The following is an 18444-nucleotide window of genomic DNA, read 5'->3' on the forward strand; positions in this document are numbered from 1 at the left end:
CCATCTCAGGCTTGTTGAAAACAGTATAGGGTTAATATGAGCCTTTTTCAGTCAGCATAGAGGCATCTAGCTGCTGCATTAAACGATAATCTGGTATTTTTGGGCTTAGGTCCAAAAGGATAGTTTAGGATTTTTCAAGAAAGATTCTAAGCAGATAAGATATTAGTTCATATCTCTCCTGGAGTCTTCTTTTAACATAATGTAGAATAGTTGTTACATCTTCCTATTCTGGTTAATGGTACATGATTGGTTAATTCCTCACTGGGTGGAACGCTCTGAACCTGTGGATTTCAGGGCTCCTGGGTGCTCTGGGCATTTGCAGCCTCTTTGCTTTTACTATTGTTGACGATAAACTTCTAAAAGGTTTATACACCAGGCAATTGCTTGTGGGGGGCTGTGAGTCAGGTTGCATCTTTAGCCAATGTGCCCCATTCCAACCCAAGTATTTCCGTTCTGTCTGTTCCTACTTCCGGATTGTACATATGAACAAACCATTTTCGACACATGTACCTGAATCATAGCATTTAAGTTCATTTTTCTATTTAGTTAATTATTTTTATGAATTAGACAGATAGCTAGCCATAAACATGCTGAAATCTCATGTATTATTCAATTGAATTGTATTGCATCCTATTTCTACTACTCATTTTTATTCCTCACTTGAGATGCTGCTAGATGCACACACATAATTTGGCAGCTATTTTAAACAGTCATTTTTACAGTCCTTAGTAAACCAAAGAAAGAAACTAAAACATCTTCCAAAGCACCAGGTTGACTGCAGCTTCCATGACTTAGGTCTTTGGCTACATTTGCTAGACTGATTGCTCTGGTTAATTAATTAAATGACCTTAACAGTGCATTTATGGCACTAACACTTTTCTTTGTCTGGTATGTACCTTTCTCTGGAAAGAACCACCTGCTTACATACGTAACTGTCTGGGACCCTTGTTAATTAAAAGGTCAAGATGAAATCTTAGTCCAGATTCTGTTTAGGTTTTTATTTCTAGAACAAAGGCGTCTAGCTGACACCATAGGAGGAAGATTTCCTATACCCGCATATGCTCTTTCAATCGACCCTTTTCCTGATCCATATTTGACCTAAAGATCTAAAGTATTTCTGAAAATGGCAGCTGCAATTAGTGTTGATTGTTTATTCCCTCTTGATGCAAAAAGCGAGTATGGTGGCCACTGGCTCCAACATGGCTTCGAGGCAGAGCGTGCGCATCAATAAATTAACGGGAAGCAACGCAGGAAATTGTCAATAAAGGCAGAGGCACTGATTGCTTTTCGGAAAAGAGAAAGCCATGATTTGTCAATCCGTACAGCTGTTGAACTCCAACTCTGGGGCGAGGGGTAGGTGTGGGTGGGTTTCTGAATTCTAATTACCTCTGCATAAACACATCTGCTGTTGCTACCTAAACATTACTTATGCATTGATCTGCAGCATATTAACTGTGAAGTACAATATTAAAAGGTAGGGTTAGGGCCCCAGTAACGTTAAACTGTTGATGCAGGGATGCATCCATGAGTTCTGAGAATGCAGCTTTTATTGGTACTAAAAAGCTCTATCAAAATGAGACAAGATCAGAATGATTCAGCTCAGAGCAGAACTTTAAAACGGTCACCATGCCCTGACAATGATACATTTAGCTGAGTGATCCAGGTCCTTACATCCCATCTGACAACATTAAGCTGCAGCGGATCATTCATCAGCCACTTTGTCAGGCTGTGAAATCAGTGTTTTCTTGTAGGGAAACAAGCAGCCTGAATGTAGTTTGACAAATGGATACAGATCTGAATCTGATTCAAGTATGACATCATCACCTCGGGCCAAATAGCCACACAGGCTTCTGTGATAAAACAGAGTGAAAATATGTCTCCAACACCCAGTGCCAGGGCGCCTGTCCAAAAAGCTGACAACTCTTCAGAGGTTTGCTGGCTTTTTAATCTCTCATTTTGTGTCGCGTAATAATGGTTGATTAACTTACACGCACACGCTGGCGCCATCTGACTCTGTTTTGAATAAGGGAAGTGTGCTGATACAGGACCTGTGCTGAGAGATGGCCAGAAACATCTTACCTCTCTATCAGATGTTAGTCACACCGACCACTCAGAGCTCCAGAACCACATTCACCCAACCACACTGGTAAGCTGAAGAGAATCTTACAACTTTTGGATCGCATGCAACCACTCTACCCACTGTCCCACAGTCACTCTAATTTATAATTTAAAAAGAATGTGTCCTATAATATTGAGGGAACGGAAATAGAACACCACATCTTAGTGCTGTATGCAGTTTTTACTAGCGATTTACATCTGCTTCTATCGTAATTTCTACTATTTTATTCAAAGCGTGAGCTGCGCCTTGTGCTTCTTCTGACCAATCTTACCCTTTGTCCCCAGGAGCAAGGGTGAAGCCTTGTAAAGTTTTGAGGCTTCCTCTGCTGTTGTTCTTCTTGGTGGAGAGGTCCAAGACACCATCTTAGGGACAAAACAAATGACAGGAAAAAAAGGTTAACAAACACTGAAAGTCTAATCAGGTAGCTACATGGAGTCAGAAAACACTGGCCTGACTGAGGATTATCCTCCAGACAGCAGATTTCAGTTCCACCCAAGAACTGTTTGACATGACCCTCCACATGTTGAAAAAGGCAAGAGACTGAATCCCACAGTGCTCCTGATGATCTCATCAGCGTGTCATGAAACAAATGGTTGGCTAACAGCATGTGTGTGTGAATAAGGGAATGTGATTAACAGCTAGCTTGTTTTTTTTTGATCACCAAGAACCTTGTTGGAACAGCTCTGCTTAGAGGGAAAAAAAAACCTCTGTGGGTATACCAAGGCTTCAAAATATTGCAATTTTAAAACCACTAAAATGTTCTCTCGTGATGTTCATGTGGTTCAAAGGACGTTTTAATTGGAGACACCAGAGAAGCCGCTGGAGGGACAGAAATTACCTGAGCTTTATAAAGCAATGAGCAACGTAGTGTTGGCTCTCCAATCACCTACTGCTGTAATATTATAAGCCCCCCCACCCCCCGCCAGGCTAAGCATGGTGTGTTAATTTTAAATGCATCCATGTTTGAGAGCGACATAAAACGGTGAGTAAAGCTCCCGTCTGGGAGAAGGCCTCCTAATCAAAATAGCTAACACTATTAACTCGATGCACACTACGTTGTGCCCCTCCTTCGAGCCGCACCCCCCCACCTACCCATCCAACCCCCCCATGATAGCAAGCACTTTCCAGAGCCCACAGCGACACCACGATTAGCCCTGTTTTCAAATATTTCCACCGGTTTATAGCAAAATACTCATAGCTCTTAACATGATGCTATATTAAGAATACAGTCGGTTGGCTATGAGCAGACTACAGGCTAATCAGAAAGCCCAACTTATTAACCAGCTAACATTAGCTTCTTATACTCCCTGTGTAAAAATGGGAATAACAAGATATACTATTCTGGTCAGTAAGCGCTTGTAGACATCTAATAGATGCTGCTCTGTAATAAATAAACAAAAGCGATCATGTTTTTTTTTTCTTTTAAACAGTTTGTTAATACTATGATACCTTAAAACTGTGTCATTTGTACTCGACATAAGGGAATGATCAGAATCTCATCCTGGCCCATTCAAAGTTTCTTTGTGTCATTTTGAGCTCTCAGCCTGAGTCTGTTATGGAAAATGCTGGATTTGGAAATGTTGGCAGCTTTTAGTAAAGTAGTCCTCAGAACTTGCTGTCTTGCATGTTTTAAATGTGCTTCTCCTCCAGCACAGCTGATTCAAATGATTACATCACCTGCTCCGTGTGCTGCATAAGCCTTTTAATGACCCATTTACTTAGACTAGGTGCGTAGCAGCAGGACAACACCTAAAACCTGCAGGGCAGTGAGTCCTAGGTACCAGGGCTGGGGGCCTCTGCTTTAGGAAAACTCAGAGTTAAAGTAACGGTTTATATTCACTTAGGAATACACATAGAGACTGCTGTTCTATTAATGCTAACTGTGCTGATCACTAATATAAGATGCTAAAGAAAGATCAGCTCTACAGTGGTGGTGGCGCTAATCTTAGTCCAGACATCGGTAATATGTCCGGCTACACCACTCCCTCCTCCAAAACATAGATGACAAGTGTTATGCATGTAATTTGGTCACATAATTGCAAGTGTATCATATGTTGTGCTAAGTTAAAAAATATGGTTGTCTTTAAAAAGGCGATGGAGACAACAGAACTAAGAGCAGGTGTTTCTCTATAATAAAGTGAATTAATGCTTTCACAAATGAACTAATTATTGTTAATTCATAGGCCTAAGGTTTTATTGGAACCCAAGTGTGCCTCAAAACACACCAGAAATTTATAAAAGACTAAATGTACGAAATAAACCGAAATCCAAAGCTTTTCAGTAAGAACTAATCCTCCATCTGATGTCAGTGTGTTAACAGCTTCTGCTAACACCTAGTCTATTTATTCTGCAGCACTGTTCCCCTTTTCACATTATGCTTGTTTTCCCCTTCAGACCCGCTTGACTCCTCCTGATTTTCATCAGCCATGTTTAAAGCCTTCCTATACAATGTTTTAGAGTGCAATCACAATTTGATGTACCTGCAGGAAGGCGGTCACTATGGCAACCATACCATGTTCCTGACGGGTATTTAAGAACCTCATTGCAGAGGTATTTTTCAGGGTTAGTTTCTTTTTAATTTCATGTAAAAGCACCACTCTTCGTTGTGTTCCACAGGAGGCTGTAAATACTTAGATCATTCGTGCTGTGCTCTCCTTGCATTAAGCATTTTTAAAACTGACCTCCACGGTGAGACATCGCTGCTGTCAATCTGTTTGCGCAGCTCATTAGAGAATCTGCATCCAGTTCATTAGCGACTTTAGCAACGGCCTTATCTGTTTGTGCATCGGCATATGGAGCTACCTGTTCCCGTTTAAGGAGTTAAAGGGCAGGAAAGAAATCCTCAGCTTTGCATCGAGTGGGCTGTCTGTCACAATGAAGTCTTGGTAACACAGCCACAAAATGTGTGCAAAATCTTGTTTGCGATAAAGTTTTTGACACATGTAAGGTGACCACGCATACACGAAAGCAGGATCACTCAAAGTTTTTCCCCTTTTAATTCGAATCTTCTCACCAGTGAGGGAATTAGGAATGTTTGCACTGGATTGGTTGCTTCATATTTCAGAGGACATCTCATTCTGCTTTTTGTGTGCTTTTCTTGACTAAATCTGAAGATGATTAGGAGGAAAACCACCCCATAAAATGTATTAAATGTAACAATTAAAACTACACACTCTGCTTATATTGTTTAACGTGCCAAAAGTGGGAAAATTCTCACAATTTGTTTTTGTGAAGGAGAAGAAATGCAAAGATAAATAAAAAAAAAGTTATCTGTTTTGAAAGCAGACTGGAAACATCTGGTGTGTAGGGATGAGTTCATGAACAGAGTCTAATCCCTGAGGAGCTGCTGACTTTTTGACCCCCTCTGACCTGGACAGCCCCATATGGGCACCGGGCATGGACTACCTCACTAATCTGCCCAGCAACATTAGGTGATATTAAAATAAAGAGTGGTCTCCTTTGCAGCACAAAAATTAATCTGACCATGTGTGTGGACATTCAACATGCAGATGAGGCACTCCTTATAAGCCTTATGAGTGTGAGTTGTAATGATACACTGTTACAGCGTGGTAACAGACAGTTGGGGGGAATAAGGTTTGTTGCACAGAGTTAATGCTGTCCCATACAGCGCAGACATGCACTTCTGTAAACTGAAGTCATAATCCTATCCGTATTTGGCTAGTTTTTATATAACGTCTACCATCTATATATACTGTAGACTGCTAAAAACAAAAACAAAAACAATCATGTTCTGCAGTTCCTAGGGCAAGTATGACACAACGGTGCTTGTAGACTAACAAAGTGCTGTGGGTCAGACCCACACATGGTACTATGTCCAAAAATCTCCATCAGCACGAGAAAAAGAATATGTTCGGAGTAATAGGGTGATTTTTTGGCCTGCGTTTTCTTAAAAGATTATGATTATTTGGCACAGCCAAAAAAAGCCAATATGCTCATTTATCTTCACTCTGTCTGTCTGCTACACATTCACAGGTATATGTGAATATACTCTGACTGAAAAGGAAGCGCATTCCTTCTGAGTGCTTAACTTTTTTGTGTTTGTTTAATTATAGGAGCTGAGGCTGCACACCACATCACAAATATATCGTCACTGCAACATCACTGAGTGCAACATTCCCATCAAACTGTTTGGAGTCAAATAATGGTTGGCTAATAGATATTATAGTGTTATGAACATGCTATTGTGTGCTAATGTAATGTTTAGCCAGTCGGATAGAGTCTCAAGGCAGCAGATGCTGCCTTGAGATATGGTTGTCTTTAAAAAGGCGATGGAGACAACAGAACTAAGAGCAGGTGTTTCTCTATAATAAAGTGAATTATTGCTTTCACAAATGAACTATTCCTTGTTAATGAGAATATAAACCGTTACTTTAACTCTGAGTTTTCCTAAATAAAAATTTTATTCCTAAAATAATAAAGGTCACAGAGGGATGGAAGCACAGATGAAAGAAAGAAAGGCAATAATAATAAGAAGAAGAAAAATCGCAATGATCTAATGTTGTGCAGCTAGATCCACCAGATCACCACTGAAGCAGAATAAAAAAGAAGCTACTACTTCACCCAGCTTACTTCTGCTCACTGCTCCATAAGTATCATGTGAAGGAAAGCACCAATATGCTTTTACAGATCACAAAACTGGGAATGACAGATATAAAATAGTTGGATAACAAGAACCATATTTACCTAAAATATCAGCAACCCTAAATGTTAAATATTGGTAATGGTCTCAGCAACAGAAATCAGTCAGAATCTAAAAGCCAGCCGTGTGTTCCAACAGCAGTTTATCCCTGTTTTTGCATCAGGATGTTCTTACTTTAACCACAAATACAGAGAAAATCCTGTAGAACTACAGTTAAGCAGGGTTGATTGTCTTCTTCAAAAGTGTGCAGTTAGGATGGGTCTCATTTATTGATATATCTCAATCATTGGGAATCAGACAAAAATGTTCTGGCAGAAATTTACATTAATTTAAATATGCAAAAATATACTGTTGTAGATGCAACTAATTAAGTAAAAAGAAATAGCTTTACAGCGTTTCACTAGTTTAATAATGTTGGGTATGCAGGTAGCCCCGAGACTGTATTGGCTGCTGCAGCCTCCTCTCTGTATCTTCAGGTTTGGCTCATCAGACAGATTTCTGCACAGGAGAAAGTTGCAGAGATGGCAGCTGAAACACCAATCATGACATTTTCTTGACAAAGCAAAGTACTTCATTTATAAAGTAACACAAGGTCTTTTTTCTGGAAGTCTGGTGCAAGCAGGATTCATTGAACATCACTGAAATATGTTAATAAACAAATAGTGAGTGAATAATTTCAAAGCTGAGAAAACATGCTAGCATGAAAGCTTGTCAGCAAACCATGGGTTAAATGCCCATGCTTAAATATCGGGACAAAAAATGACTAATATATGGTATAAAAGATGAAAAGAGAGATTGGTAGATCTGTTTATTTTGGTTACAATAATGAGCAGCAAGCACACACCTGAGATGGGTTAATAAGCCCCTCAGGTATAACAAAGCCTTATTTTACCTCTGAATATTTTTGTTGAAGAAATCCAGTGTGTGGACAATTAGAGGATAATCTGAGTCGGAAATCTTCAAAATGTGGCCCTGAACTTGCTTGCGTGTGTGTGAGAGAGAGATGTACAAAGAGAAGTATAGCAAATGCCGACATCTTTTTTGTAAAAAATAAATAAATCCAGGAGCCTTCCTCTAAGCAGATTCCAAAAAGCCTGCATTAAAGTTTCTGACCAGTCCCACTGCAGTTTAGGGGTGAGAGGGAGAGCTGCTGCTGCAAGCCTCAATCCGGTGTGGTGCTCAAAATGTAGACCCCCTGCTGCTTTGGTTTGATTAAACACTCTGAGCACAGAGCTCCATTTCAGCCCTCATAGACAACAGTTAACACTTTTTAGGGGTTTAAGTGATATGTTGATGTGTTGATTTGAACATATGTGTGTAAAAATGAATCAGTTGCTTCTGTTACTCTTAAAGGTAAACCCAAATGAGTTTGGATGTGTGCAGATGTTGAACTAGAACTCCTAATTTTAGACACCAGAGGTAATTCTAAAGTAAAATAAAAAGTTTGTGTGAAGTTGCTCTCACCCTGCTGGCTGGGCTCCTGATCGGCCTGGGCCTTTCTGATGGTGAGGTCCAGTGGGCCGTCCTGGTCCGCCATGAGAAGCTTGCTAAGGACCGGGTTCTGTGCAGAGGCAGCAGCTGTACCTCCTCCTCCGCTGTTGCCGGCTCCCGTCCCGTTGCTGCTCTGAATGCCGGCGGGCGCTGAGTTGATAGCAGCTGAGCTGGGGCTGAAGCCCGCACCCGGAGTTGGGGACGGAGAGGAGGAGGCAGACGATGGAGGGGAGCTGGGTGTGGGCCCAGCCGGGGAGCTTGGGGCTGGCGCCAGAGACACCGCTCTCAACAGGCTTTGGTCCTTCATGGTGCCGTTGGGCAGGGGCAGGTCTTCCTGAGTAGTTTTTGAGGTATATTCGGCAGCGAACTGGTGGATCATTCGCTGCATGATCTCACGAGCCACTAGAGGAATGTGAGGGTCAGAGAAACTTGGGAGGTCTGGAGAACACGAGAAGAAAAAGAAACAGAGGAGCAAACATATCAGCATCCCGTCCTCGAGGAATTTGTTGGCATGTTTGACTGCTTATTTATCCCATTTCATCCCGAAAATCTAATCCTGATGCTATGCTGCAGTAATCCAAAAATCATGCTGAAGCACTCTTAATCCTGCCTATTGGCCGTGCTGAAAGCACCATGATATCAGTGTGTACATCAGATGGTTGCCTGCAGTTTTTCTGATGGGTACCCATCCACTTTCCTTCAAAAGCTCTCATTTTTGTTTTGTTTTCGTCACTACACCAGGCAACACTTGAATAAATGTGCACAGAAATGAATATGAACTTGAGTTGAGCTAACATATGTTTAGTATTATTAAACATGCAAACAACGATGAAGCTAACATTTAAAATACTGTGTGCTAACAGCACTGTACAGGATTTACTTATTTTACTTGAATTAAATGACCTGTTAAATATATTACAAATTTAGGGACTTTAGTCAGAAAATGTTAACAATGTAGGTGGAGATATTAGCTGAGGCTTTTTGATGATATGTCATCAGTTTGTTAAAGATATCCTGGTCTGAATTTGTTGGATCAACAGTAATGTAGAAATCTATTACTGAGAAAGTTTTATTTTTAACTTTTAAGGAATTCTCAACTCAGATGAATTTTTAACTGCATTATTTTCAGCAAAATAGTTTGAAATTCAGGTCACCAAGTATTTAAACAAATATAAAAGATGTTGTAATAAGTTACTTGGAACGAAACCCAAAATAATGTACTTGAAATATTAGTGTTTAAAATTGAAATGATGACATTGATTGTGATTAAACCACATTGTTCTCATTCTTCTCTGCCTGTCCCATCAACCCGATGACCTTACCATCACTCCCCTAAGCTTCAGTATCTCAGTCATTGAGATGTAAACAAGGTGTGGACATAAAACACAGTGGAAGTACGTCTACCTTGGCAATTACATAACTGCCCAGATAAGTTTTACCCATAGCCCCGGAAATGGTATAACCTGTCAACAACTGCATCCAGGTGGTCATTTGTGATTGCAATACTGTACACAGAACAAATGCTGTGTTAGTTAGGATTCAATACACTATTGCTCAGTTGCACAAAATATCACAGAGTTGCAGTTGTATAATATATCAGTAACCAGTTTATAAAGAGTTACGCGTGAATATTACAACTCTCTTGTTTTACCTGACCTGGTACACCGTGTCTTTGTCAGGATAAAAATAATAATTCTTATACTCTGTGCCCTGCTCTTCACAAGCGCTTTGAATACATATAAATCCATATAACTATGATGATTTTATTTCATGTTTAGCAAAGCTTGATTTAAAGATCACAGTCTTTAATTTTACTGGGATTCTATTTCTAGTAAATGAGGATCCACATGGATGTGCATTTCCTGCTTTTGTGTTCCCTTACTACCTTTACAAACCCTCAGATGCTGTCGCAATCCCATTCAATCATCATGCAAGGTTAAACACAACACCAATCAGGACAGAGATAAGCTAATATTTAACATATTTTATGCGGTCACACCTGTAACACAGCTATTATGTAATAAGGAAGGGTTTACTATGTACACCACAGCATGTTTTACGTGACTATAAGGATGCAGCTTTACCCCAAAAAAATGAAAGCACAAGATTTTGCCGTATCTAAAATGCATAATCCAGGGTCTAAAGTTAAGAAATGAGGCATACTTAGAGGAGGGTCTGTCACCTCTTAAGAGTTTGTGTGCCGATGTTAACATGTCCAGGTGTTATTTAAGGTATTTCAGCTACAATTAATTTAATTGTATTTGATAAAATAGTTTTAATTTTCTACATAACCTGTAGAAAGTTCTATGACCAATCAATCAACAACAGCCCCCAAAAATCGTTTTTTCCTAATTAAACTGAAAGTAGCCATCAGCTGGGGCCACATACAGCAACCTGAAGTTACATAAATCTTCAACAGTGCAGACAGAGTGTCTGCATATGGTAGCATAACTAACATCATAGCCAGGTCATTTGAGTAACAACTGCATTTATTCAGTAGCAGTGGAGGATGTTTGAGAAAATATGTGTTGTTGAAATTCTTAAGTGGCAAAATATAATTTTTTCACTTGCTACATGTGCTAGGACAGGTTTAATAAAAAAAAAAATCTCAGTCTCTGTTATTCTCTGCTGTGAAGTAGCAAACCCTTGGTTAACCCTAGCTATTAATTTCACTGGTTAATTTGCAACAAGCAAAACAGCAACACTATTAACAATTCTTTGTTGCCATGTTAATCTGATGTTGTCCCAGATAATTTAGCAACTCAAATCACTTCTAACCATTTGACAAATTATTTGGATAATTTAATGAGTGTGAGTCAAAATCTAAATCCTTTAAATAAGACATTATCCCAAAACAGTAATCCTGAAGATTTGCAGATATAATCCAAAAATCAAATGGGCTATACTGAATGGTTTTTGTAAAGCTTGTAATCTAGACCTTTTTTGCATTCCCCTGCTTTGTCACCATGCTTTCTATTATCAATCCTATAGTCACCCTTCCTCCAGTTACATCAAATTATTGCTGAAGTTCTCAAATGATTTTTCCAAGTGTCTTTGTTTTTTACAGCCAGATAGCATTTTCATCTCACTGTGTGCGCTGACTAAAGCACTTCTGTAGGAAATAACTTTGTACGTATTCTTACATATACATCCCAACTTTTTGTCCTCAATCTGTCCCTTTAGTTGTCCTGTTGTTAAGTGTGTTGAGTTTGCATTTTGAAAAATATCCATTTCGAGTGGACATAGTCAAAATGTATTAGAATTCAGACTATTGTCCTCAATCTAAAATGTATTATCTTGCTAATTAGGTTTAATGAAGTACTTGCAACTGATTATGAAGTTCACTTCTTGAATGAATGAAACAAAATTAATCAGAACATCCTACAATTCCTAGAAATGTGCTAACTAGCACAACATTTACCGGTTGATGTAAAATCTCTTCACCTCAGCTGAGCTTTAGCAATTATATTTCATTAGACCATCATCCAACAGTGAGTTTGTCAGGAAGCTGGAATATGTGCCCCAGACATGTCAGCAGGTGTAATAGCCGTACGTTGCTGTGACAGACTCAATAATCCCCTGTTCTCTGACTTCTGTGCTTCCTGAAAACATCACACTGGGTAATCACTACCACAAAAATGCTCCTGTTGTTATGATGTGAAAGACCTTATACTATTACAATCAGATATTCTAGTATGGATTTTTTTTATGGATAAAAAGATGAATACCCCCCACCCCTTCCCTACCCCCAAATACTCAATCTTTGTTAATTGAAATTGCATGCACCCCCACACAATGTCTTTATCCTATAAGCTTAGATCTTTAAACACACAAAACAGTCCAGATCATCAAAAAGATTTTGTGTGAATCATTGGAGGTGACGCCAAAAAAGGTCTAGCTTTAAGTACGGTCATAAAACGTAAACCTACTTGCTGTGCATGCAGAGCAGTATAAACATAGCTGTCGCATTTTGGACCAAAGATCTTAGTGAAAAATTTGCCTCAGAATAGTTACTTTTACCTTTTTTAACAATCATCTATGAGTATTACAGTGAAAGATTTCTGTCTAGATAAGAATTTAACTGAGATGAAATTTTAATATTCCTCATCAAAGGGAAGTCTGTCTCACAAACAGTCAAAGTTGCTCTCCAAATGATTTCATCTGGTTAATAAAATCAAGCTGTAGGTTTCTAAGCTCTGGGAAAAAAACAGGACAGCCAACTATGGTTAGTTACAGTAACATTAAAAATTTCTTTCTGATTTATTAACCCCTATTGGTGCTAATCCAAAGAGCAATTATTGCCTGTTTTAAGGAATATGAATAATATTTTATCATTTTAGACCAAATGTTTGTGTGTAGAAACTCATCAACTGTAAAGACGTAATTAATAATTAATTAATAATTAAATATAATTAATAATTAAAGTCTTAGATTCAGCTGTAACAGCCTTAACAGAGGCAATGTTTGCCTTAGCAACACTGAACAGTGGCATGTTTTTTTGTTATTTTTGGGAGTGAGGTGCATGCGGATTATAGAAAGTGGTGAAGTTACAATGTCATCGTTTTAGAACAGACATGATCATATGAAAATATGAAAGCAGCATTTTGAAATTGTTCCACTCTGTTCCCATTTAAAAAAAACAATGTTTTTTGGTCTCCCAGTACACCGTCTTGGTGACTACGCAATGCCTAAACAACAACATTTCTTTGCAGATACACCTAATCCTGTCCCTGCAGAGACAGAGCCTGAGTTTCAACAAGCTTTGAACTTCAATTGAACTGCTGTCTTGGAGTCAGTCTGAAGCAGAAGGTTCCATTGCATCTTATATGCATATGCTGGGGAGGTCTTTGCTTTGCCCACTTATATTACAAGAGGGGAAAATGCAAAGTCATTTGTCTCTAAGGTATAAAAGGTAGGCTTATAACCTGAAACATTTTTTTTTATGTTTGAGGAATAAGAACAAAACTTAATGCACCAGATTATGCTTTGCGATGTGAGTTTTGTTTTCTCTGCTCTGCCTCCTGAGGTTTGTTGTGCTTCGTTTCTGCTTAATGTTCTGCATATTAAATGTTCTGAAAGCATCAGATATTTCTTTTAATCAAGCTCAACGTAATCAGATATCTGATAGCAAAGAAGCTTCACTCCTTCAACTGAATAGAGAGTAAACACTGAGCTTTATGAACCCATTTTAATTGTTAAATCACAAATCGAGCAATGTCTGTTTTCCTGGCAATTCGACAACCTTATGTTGACAGCGTCATAAATTGGATGTATCATTGCACCTTAATAATCTGGATATTCCAAGTTTTTATATTTTTTGGGTAGGAATGGAAAAAAGTACAGAACAGAACCTGCTAAAGCTAAATTTTTCACAAGCACAACTGATTTTGTGCAAAACACATCAGGTATTACTGTATGTAGGCTGCAACTACTGTATACAGTGTTAACACTAATGCTACCATTTTCATAAACATTATCACAGCAGTTTGTTTTAATTCCTTTTAACTAAGAACATAAGTTCTGGCCTGAGGCTAAGGAGCATGGCAGAAACAGATATTGGTCCACTTAAAGTCCTAATCAATCTGCTTCAGCCACACAGGCAGAACTACCTGTGGAGATGCTATATTTAGACAGAGAAACACCCTCTGTCTTGAACACATAGAATGTTGCATGCATACATGTACGACCTCTCTTTTCTATAGAGGACCAATCCTTCTCTTACTGAAATGAAATTCTGAAATAAATAAATAGGTTTATACATAAGTTAGTCAATGAATTATTCACCAAATAAATACATTTAAAAAAGTAATGGAAGTACCAATAAATGGAACAACATAAAATGACTTATTCAATAATTGAAAAAAATAAATCTTTACTTCAATTTCCTACCTTACCTGGCACATTTTATCTCTAGGCCATTATTCCCGTTTTGTTTTTTTAAACGTCTCTATTTTATAACTTCATTTTTTATAACTCAGAGAACGCTTCAGTTTGCCAGAGTACAAAGGATTGCGGCATTTGTGCTGATGAACCTGCTTTTAAAATAAAAGCATGCCTCAGCAACAGTTTTGCCAATCTAACCACAGGAAACAGAACAAGAACTTCAATGATACATTTTCAAAAATGTCTAATGATAGTTGCTGAAGCTATTCAAATATACTTTCTTGTAAAATTAAAGCCCGGTAAAAATGGCCAATATTTGTAACCATATTAATAATCTTTTTAATAGGGCCTAGTCTGCAACAGACTGGCGACCTGTCCAGGGTGTACCCCGCCTCTTGCCCAGTGAACGCTGGAGATAGACACCAACAACCCCGCGACCCCATGAGGGATAAAGCGGATCAGAAAATGGATGGATGGATGGATGGATAGGGCCTAGTCACATAATATGATGATTAAAAGACCACATATTCATCTTCAAATTAAACAATATCGTTGGTCCTGATAGTACATTTTTGCTCCAGGCCCGATCAGCAGACATAAACATTGTTGTGAAATTTGCCAGCAGTACAGCAGAACTATCAGAAAGCAAGATGGCGATGGATTCTGTCAGAACCAGTGGACCTTCCTGTTGTGCCTCGCAGTAAAGTGACAGCTCCTTGGACCTGCTGTGCTGGGTCTCCCAGATAGTACCGGATATTGATGCACCAATCTCCACCAGGTTTGGGTTGGTATATGCCAGATCACTAACTTTTAAAATCTTTGTTTTGCAGGAATTATTCACCTCCCAAGGATTTTCTGGATTTTTTTTCTGAGTAACTGAGACATGGCGGTGGACTGGTGAGTCCAGCGCTTTTACAGAATCTCTACCAGATAATTTCATCTTTACCTCCTCTCCCCGCCACTGTTGGGGAGAGGAGGTGAGCTAGCGTCTGTTTTTAAGATCCACTATAAATGGAAACCACTGTCTTAATCACCATCACCTCGTAGCTTTGAACTGTGTGTAGAGTTAGGTCGCTCATACCGCTCCCTGTACTGTTCTTAAAGGCCTTCCAAGAGTGTAGAAATGACATTTCCGATCTGCTGGCTGAAATTATGCCAAGATAAGATTACAATCTTATTGTTGGGGACTTCAATTTTTACGCGTTTTGTCCTGATAAGCCAATGGCAAAGACTTTTTTTTTTATTATTGACTTTTCTAATCTTGTGCAATCTGTCTCTGTGTCTACACAAAGGTGTGAGCACAGACTGGGTACTTGTTTTAACTCACAGTTTACCTGTTTTTCATTAAGAGCTCTGTGAGGTAGTATGGTCTGATCATAAGCCTGTCTTGTTTGAAGTTTATCTCGCTTGCATCAAAGTTAATCTTCCTGCTGTTGTCCATTGTCAAAACAATCCAGAAAAAAAAATGGTCGCTCCATTTTTATAGTTTAAGGTTCATTTGGCATTCTGGGTGGGAATGTATTCAGCCTAATGAAAGTCTTTAGTATTTATCTATTTCATCTTCCCATGGACGTTAATCAAAGTTTTACTGTTTTGTGAAAACTTTTGCTGTCCTATATATTTCCATGAATAGATGCGCTGTGGTGGGGAATGAAGTGGAGGGGATGTCTCACCTTTTCTGTGGAACACAGCATTGAGGAAGTCTCGGGCCTGTCTCTCCAGCCGGCTGATCCGAGACTGCCCCTGTTTGAAGTCCTCGCACTCTGACAGCACGTGGCCGCCTCCCCCGTTTTCCAAGCTGTGCTCCTAAAAAAACACACATAGAGTAAGTACTCCAATTACTTAGGTCGTTTTCACACCTGATTGTCCGGTAGGCTCGGTTCGATTTGGGACAAAAATTGCAACATTATTACTATTTTCAGTTTGTGCAGTTCAATTTCATGTGGCACCTGAACAACCTGTTCACCCCCTGGCCTGTGGTGGCGCTGCACCAAGAACCACAGAAGGAAAGAGGTTGTTCAGTAAATAAAATGGAATTACATGGTGAAATGACCTTTGAGGCAAACACCGGCTTAGGTGTACAGGGAAAAAAAACAAGTAACATGACAGGCAAGCACAACAGACTTATTATTTACAGTTTTTTTCTCCACACATTAGAGCATGCCAAATATTAAAAAAAATGTATGTAGCAGAGTCTGAGAGCTCTGATATCAGTCCCTTAGCAAGTGATATGAGCCGTGTTACATAGATTAGTCCATCCTTCATGAATTTCAAGTAATGAAGTAATTTTTGTGCAGCATATCTAAGTATCTCAGTCAAAATACCAATAAATATTATAGATAACATTATGTTTAAGCATAATAATTAAGATGTTATATGTAGAGATGCAACAAAAATGATGATTAAAATTAACCACCACAAATGTTGATATTTCTAAACGCTTATTTGGAGTGTTCACTAAATACTGTATGCATGAGACAGACAGACAGACAGACAGACAGACAGACAGACAGACAGACAGACAGAATAATAATTATATTGTAGCATCACACATCACAACAGAGGGAAACTGCCTCTGCTCCTGATATAATCAATTAATGACCGATCACAACAGGACAGTTAGAAAAAAATATATTCTCATTGTTTCTCTTATATCTTCTCATATCATATCCTGTATTGGCAAATTGGCAATTCAATTTGGTGTAAAGTCAGAGTTATTTTAAAAGGGATAATTTTTCTTTTCATAAAGGCTGACACTGTTATAGGATGGTGTTTTACCTACAGGTGATTTTGTAAAAATATCATCCCAATCATCCTTTTTGTACATGTTCTTTATAAAGGAATGTAGCAAAAATGTAATATTTCTGATTTCATGGAACACTGAATGTAGTTTTAAGACTTTCATATTTCAGTGTTCACATCCCTGAGGAATGGGTGGGAAGACAGTTTGTCAGATGCATTTACACAGCACTGTTTATGCTCATTTGGTATTAGCTAAGTTATAATGCTCTTAGTTATGCTTATTGTAATTGTTTACAGCCTCATTTCTAAAACTTAATCCACAGCAAGTATCACACCCTGTACTGCACATACAGTAGCTGCAATAATAAGCATGAGTAAGTGTTGCAAAAACCTAACTGATCAATGAGCCTACCTTGTTTTTCTCACGTCTTAAGCAGCAGAAGAGACAGTTCTCATCAAAGGACCAATCAGACACTTCCTCTGGCTCGCAGTCTGGATGAAAAATGCAAGACAAAAAGCAGTGGGTTAATAATGACAGACTCAAGCTTGACTTATATCAAGAACAAGGCCTATTTTTATTTTGACTTTTTGATTTAGCTTAATACTTTGATACTTTTTTCTGCTTGCTCTGTTGCTCTCTCTCTCTCTCTCTCTCTCTCTGCAGATATAGGAGCAGAATCCCAGAAAGTTGTCATGTACTCGCTCATCCATCTCTCTCTACTCCTAACCCCTATCCCTTTCATTTTCATGTCCATGTCTGTTGCATTTAAAATTATAGCAAAATAATGTCTAATAAAGTATTTAATATACAGTACATTTAGATGTCAAGCGGAGCACTATAGCAAAACTCATAATGTTCCAGTTGTGAAAGAAAATCAGTTGGGCTTGTCCTTGGCACTAAGAAAACAATTCTGAGTGCGACACTCAGAATTATTATTAAATAATAAAAATATTAAATAATAATAATAAAATCCCAAATAGAATATTTCTCAAACTGCATAAATGTAAAGGCTGGAGTTTCCAGCGTGAGATGATGCTGCTGCAATAAAAGATAAATTCATTTTAAGGCTCTTTACACATCTTTACACGTGGTGCCACTAAGTGCCGAGGTTATTGTGTTTTTCAACAGTTGATACAATGTTTTGTGTAATTTTAATAAAATATAGGGTTGCATTTATCTTCACATCTATGATGTGTTTGAGGCAAGGACAGAGAAATCCCAGCATGCTATTTTAATTCAGGATCTATTTAAGAATGAAGACTCGGAAAGCCAAAGGATCAAAACCTACAACAGCAGCCGCACTAAACAGACACTATTTTAATCACAGCCCTTGATTAAATACAGCAGTCATCAACTTTGAGACTTGGAGTTGAACCACATCTGTGAATTTTAAGATCGTTGTCTTAAGAGCCCAAACATGACCTATCCAAATCCTCAATTTTTATTTATAAAGAGTTTTCAATAGAATCACATTTAAATGAACAGAACTATACAATCATATGCAAGGATTTTTGATAAGCCCCTCCTTCTGAAATACATCTCAATGGA

General features: G+C 38.6%; 1 protein-coding gene across 1 annotated transcript in view; it reads right to left on the bottom strand.

Moving 5' to 3' along the window:
• lcor (ligand dependent nuclear receptor corepressor) overlaps nucleotides 1–18444 on the bottom strand; it is a 96954-nt gene that overhangs the window by 12592 nt on the left and 65918 nt on the right. Inside the window, exons 3-6 of the mRNA XM_012869778.3 lie at nucleotides 17308–17387; nucleotides 15827–15959; nucleotides 8244–8708; nucleotides 2391–2481 (exon numbers count right to left, since the gene is read on the bottom strand). Coding sequence (XP_012725232.2) covers nucleotides 2391–2481; nucleotides 8244–8708; nucleotides 15827–15959; nucleotides 17308–17387 — 769 coding nt within the window. The remainder of the gene's footprint in view (nucleotides 1–2390; nucleotides 2482–8243; nucleotides 8709–15826; nucleotides 15960–17307; nucleotides 17388–18444) is intronic.

Source organism: Fundulus heteroclitus, chromosome 5 (genome assembly GCF_011125445.2).
Source record: "Fundulus heteroclitus isolate FHET01 chromosome 5, MU-UCD_Fhet_4.1, whole genome shotgun sequence".
In the NCBI taxonomy this organism is placed as follows: Eukaryota; Metazoa; Chordata; class Actinopteri; order Cyprinodontiformes; family Fundulidae; genus Fundulus; species Fundulus heteroclitus.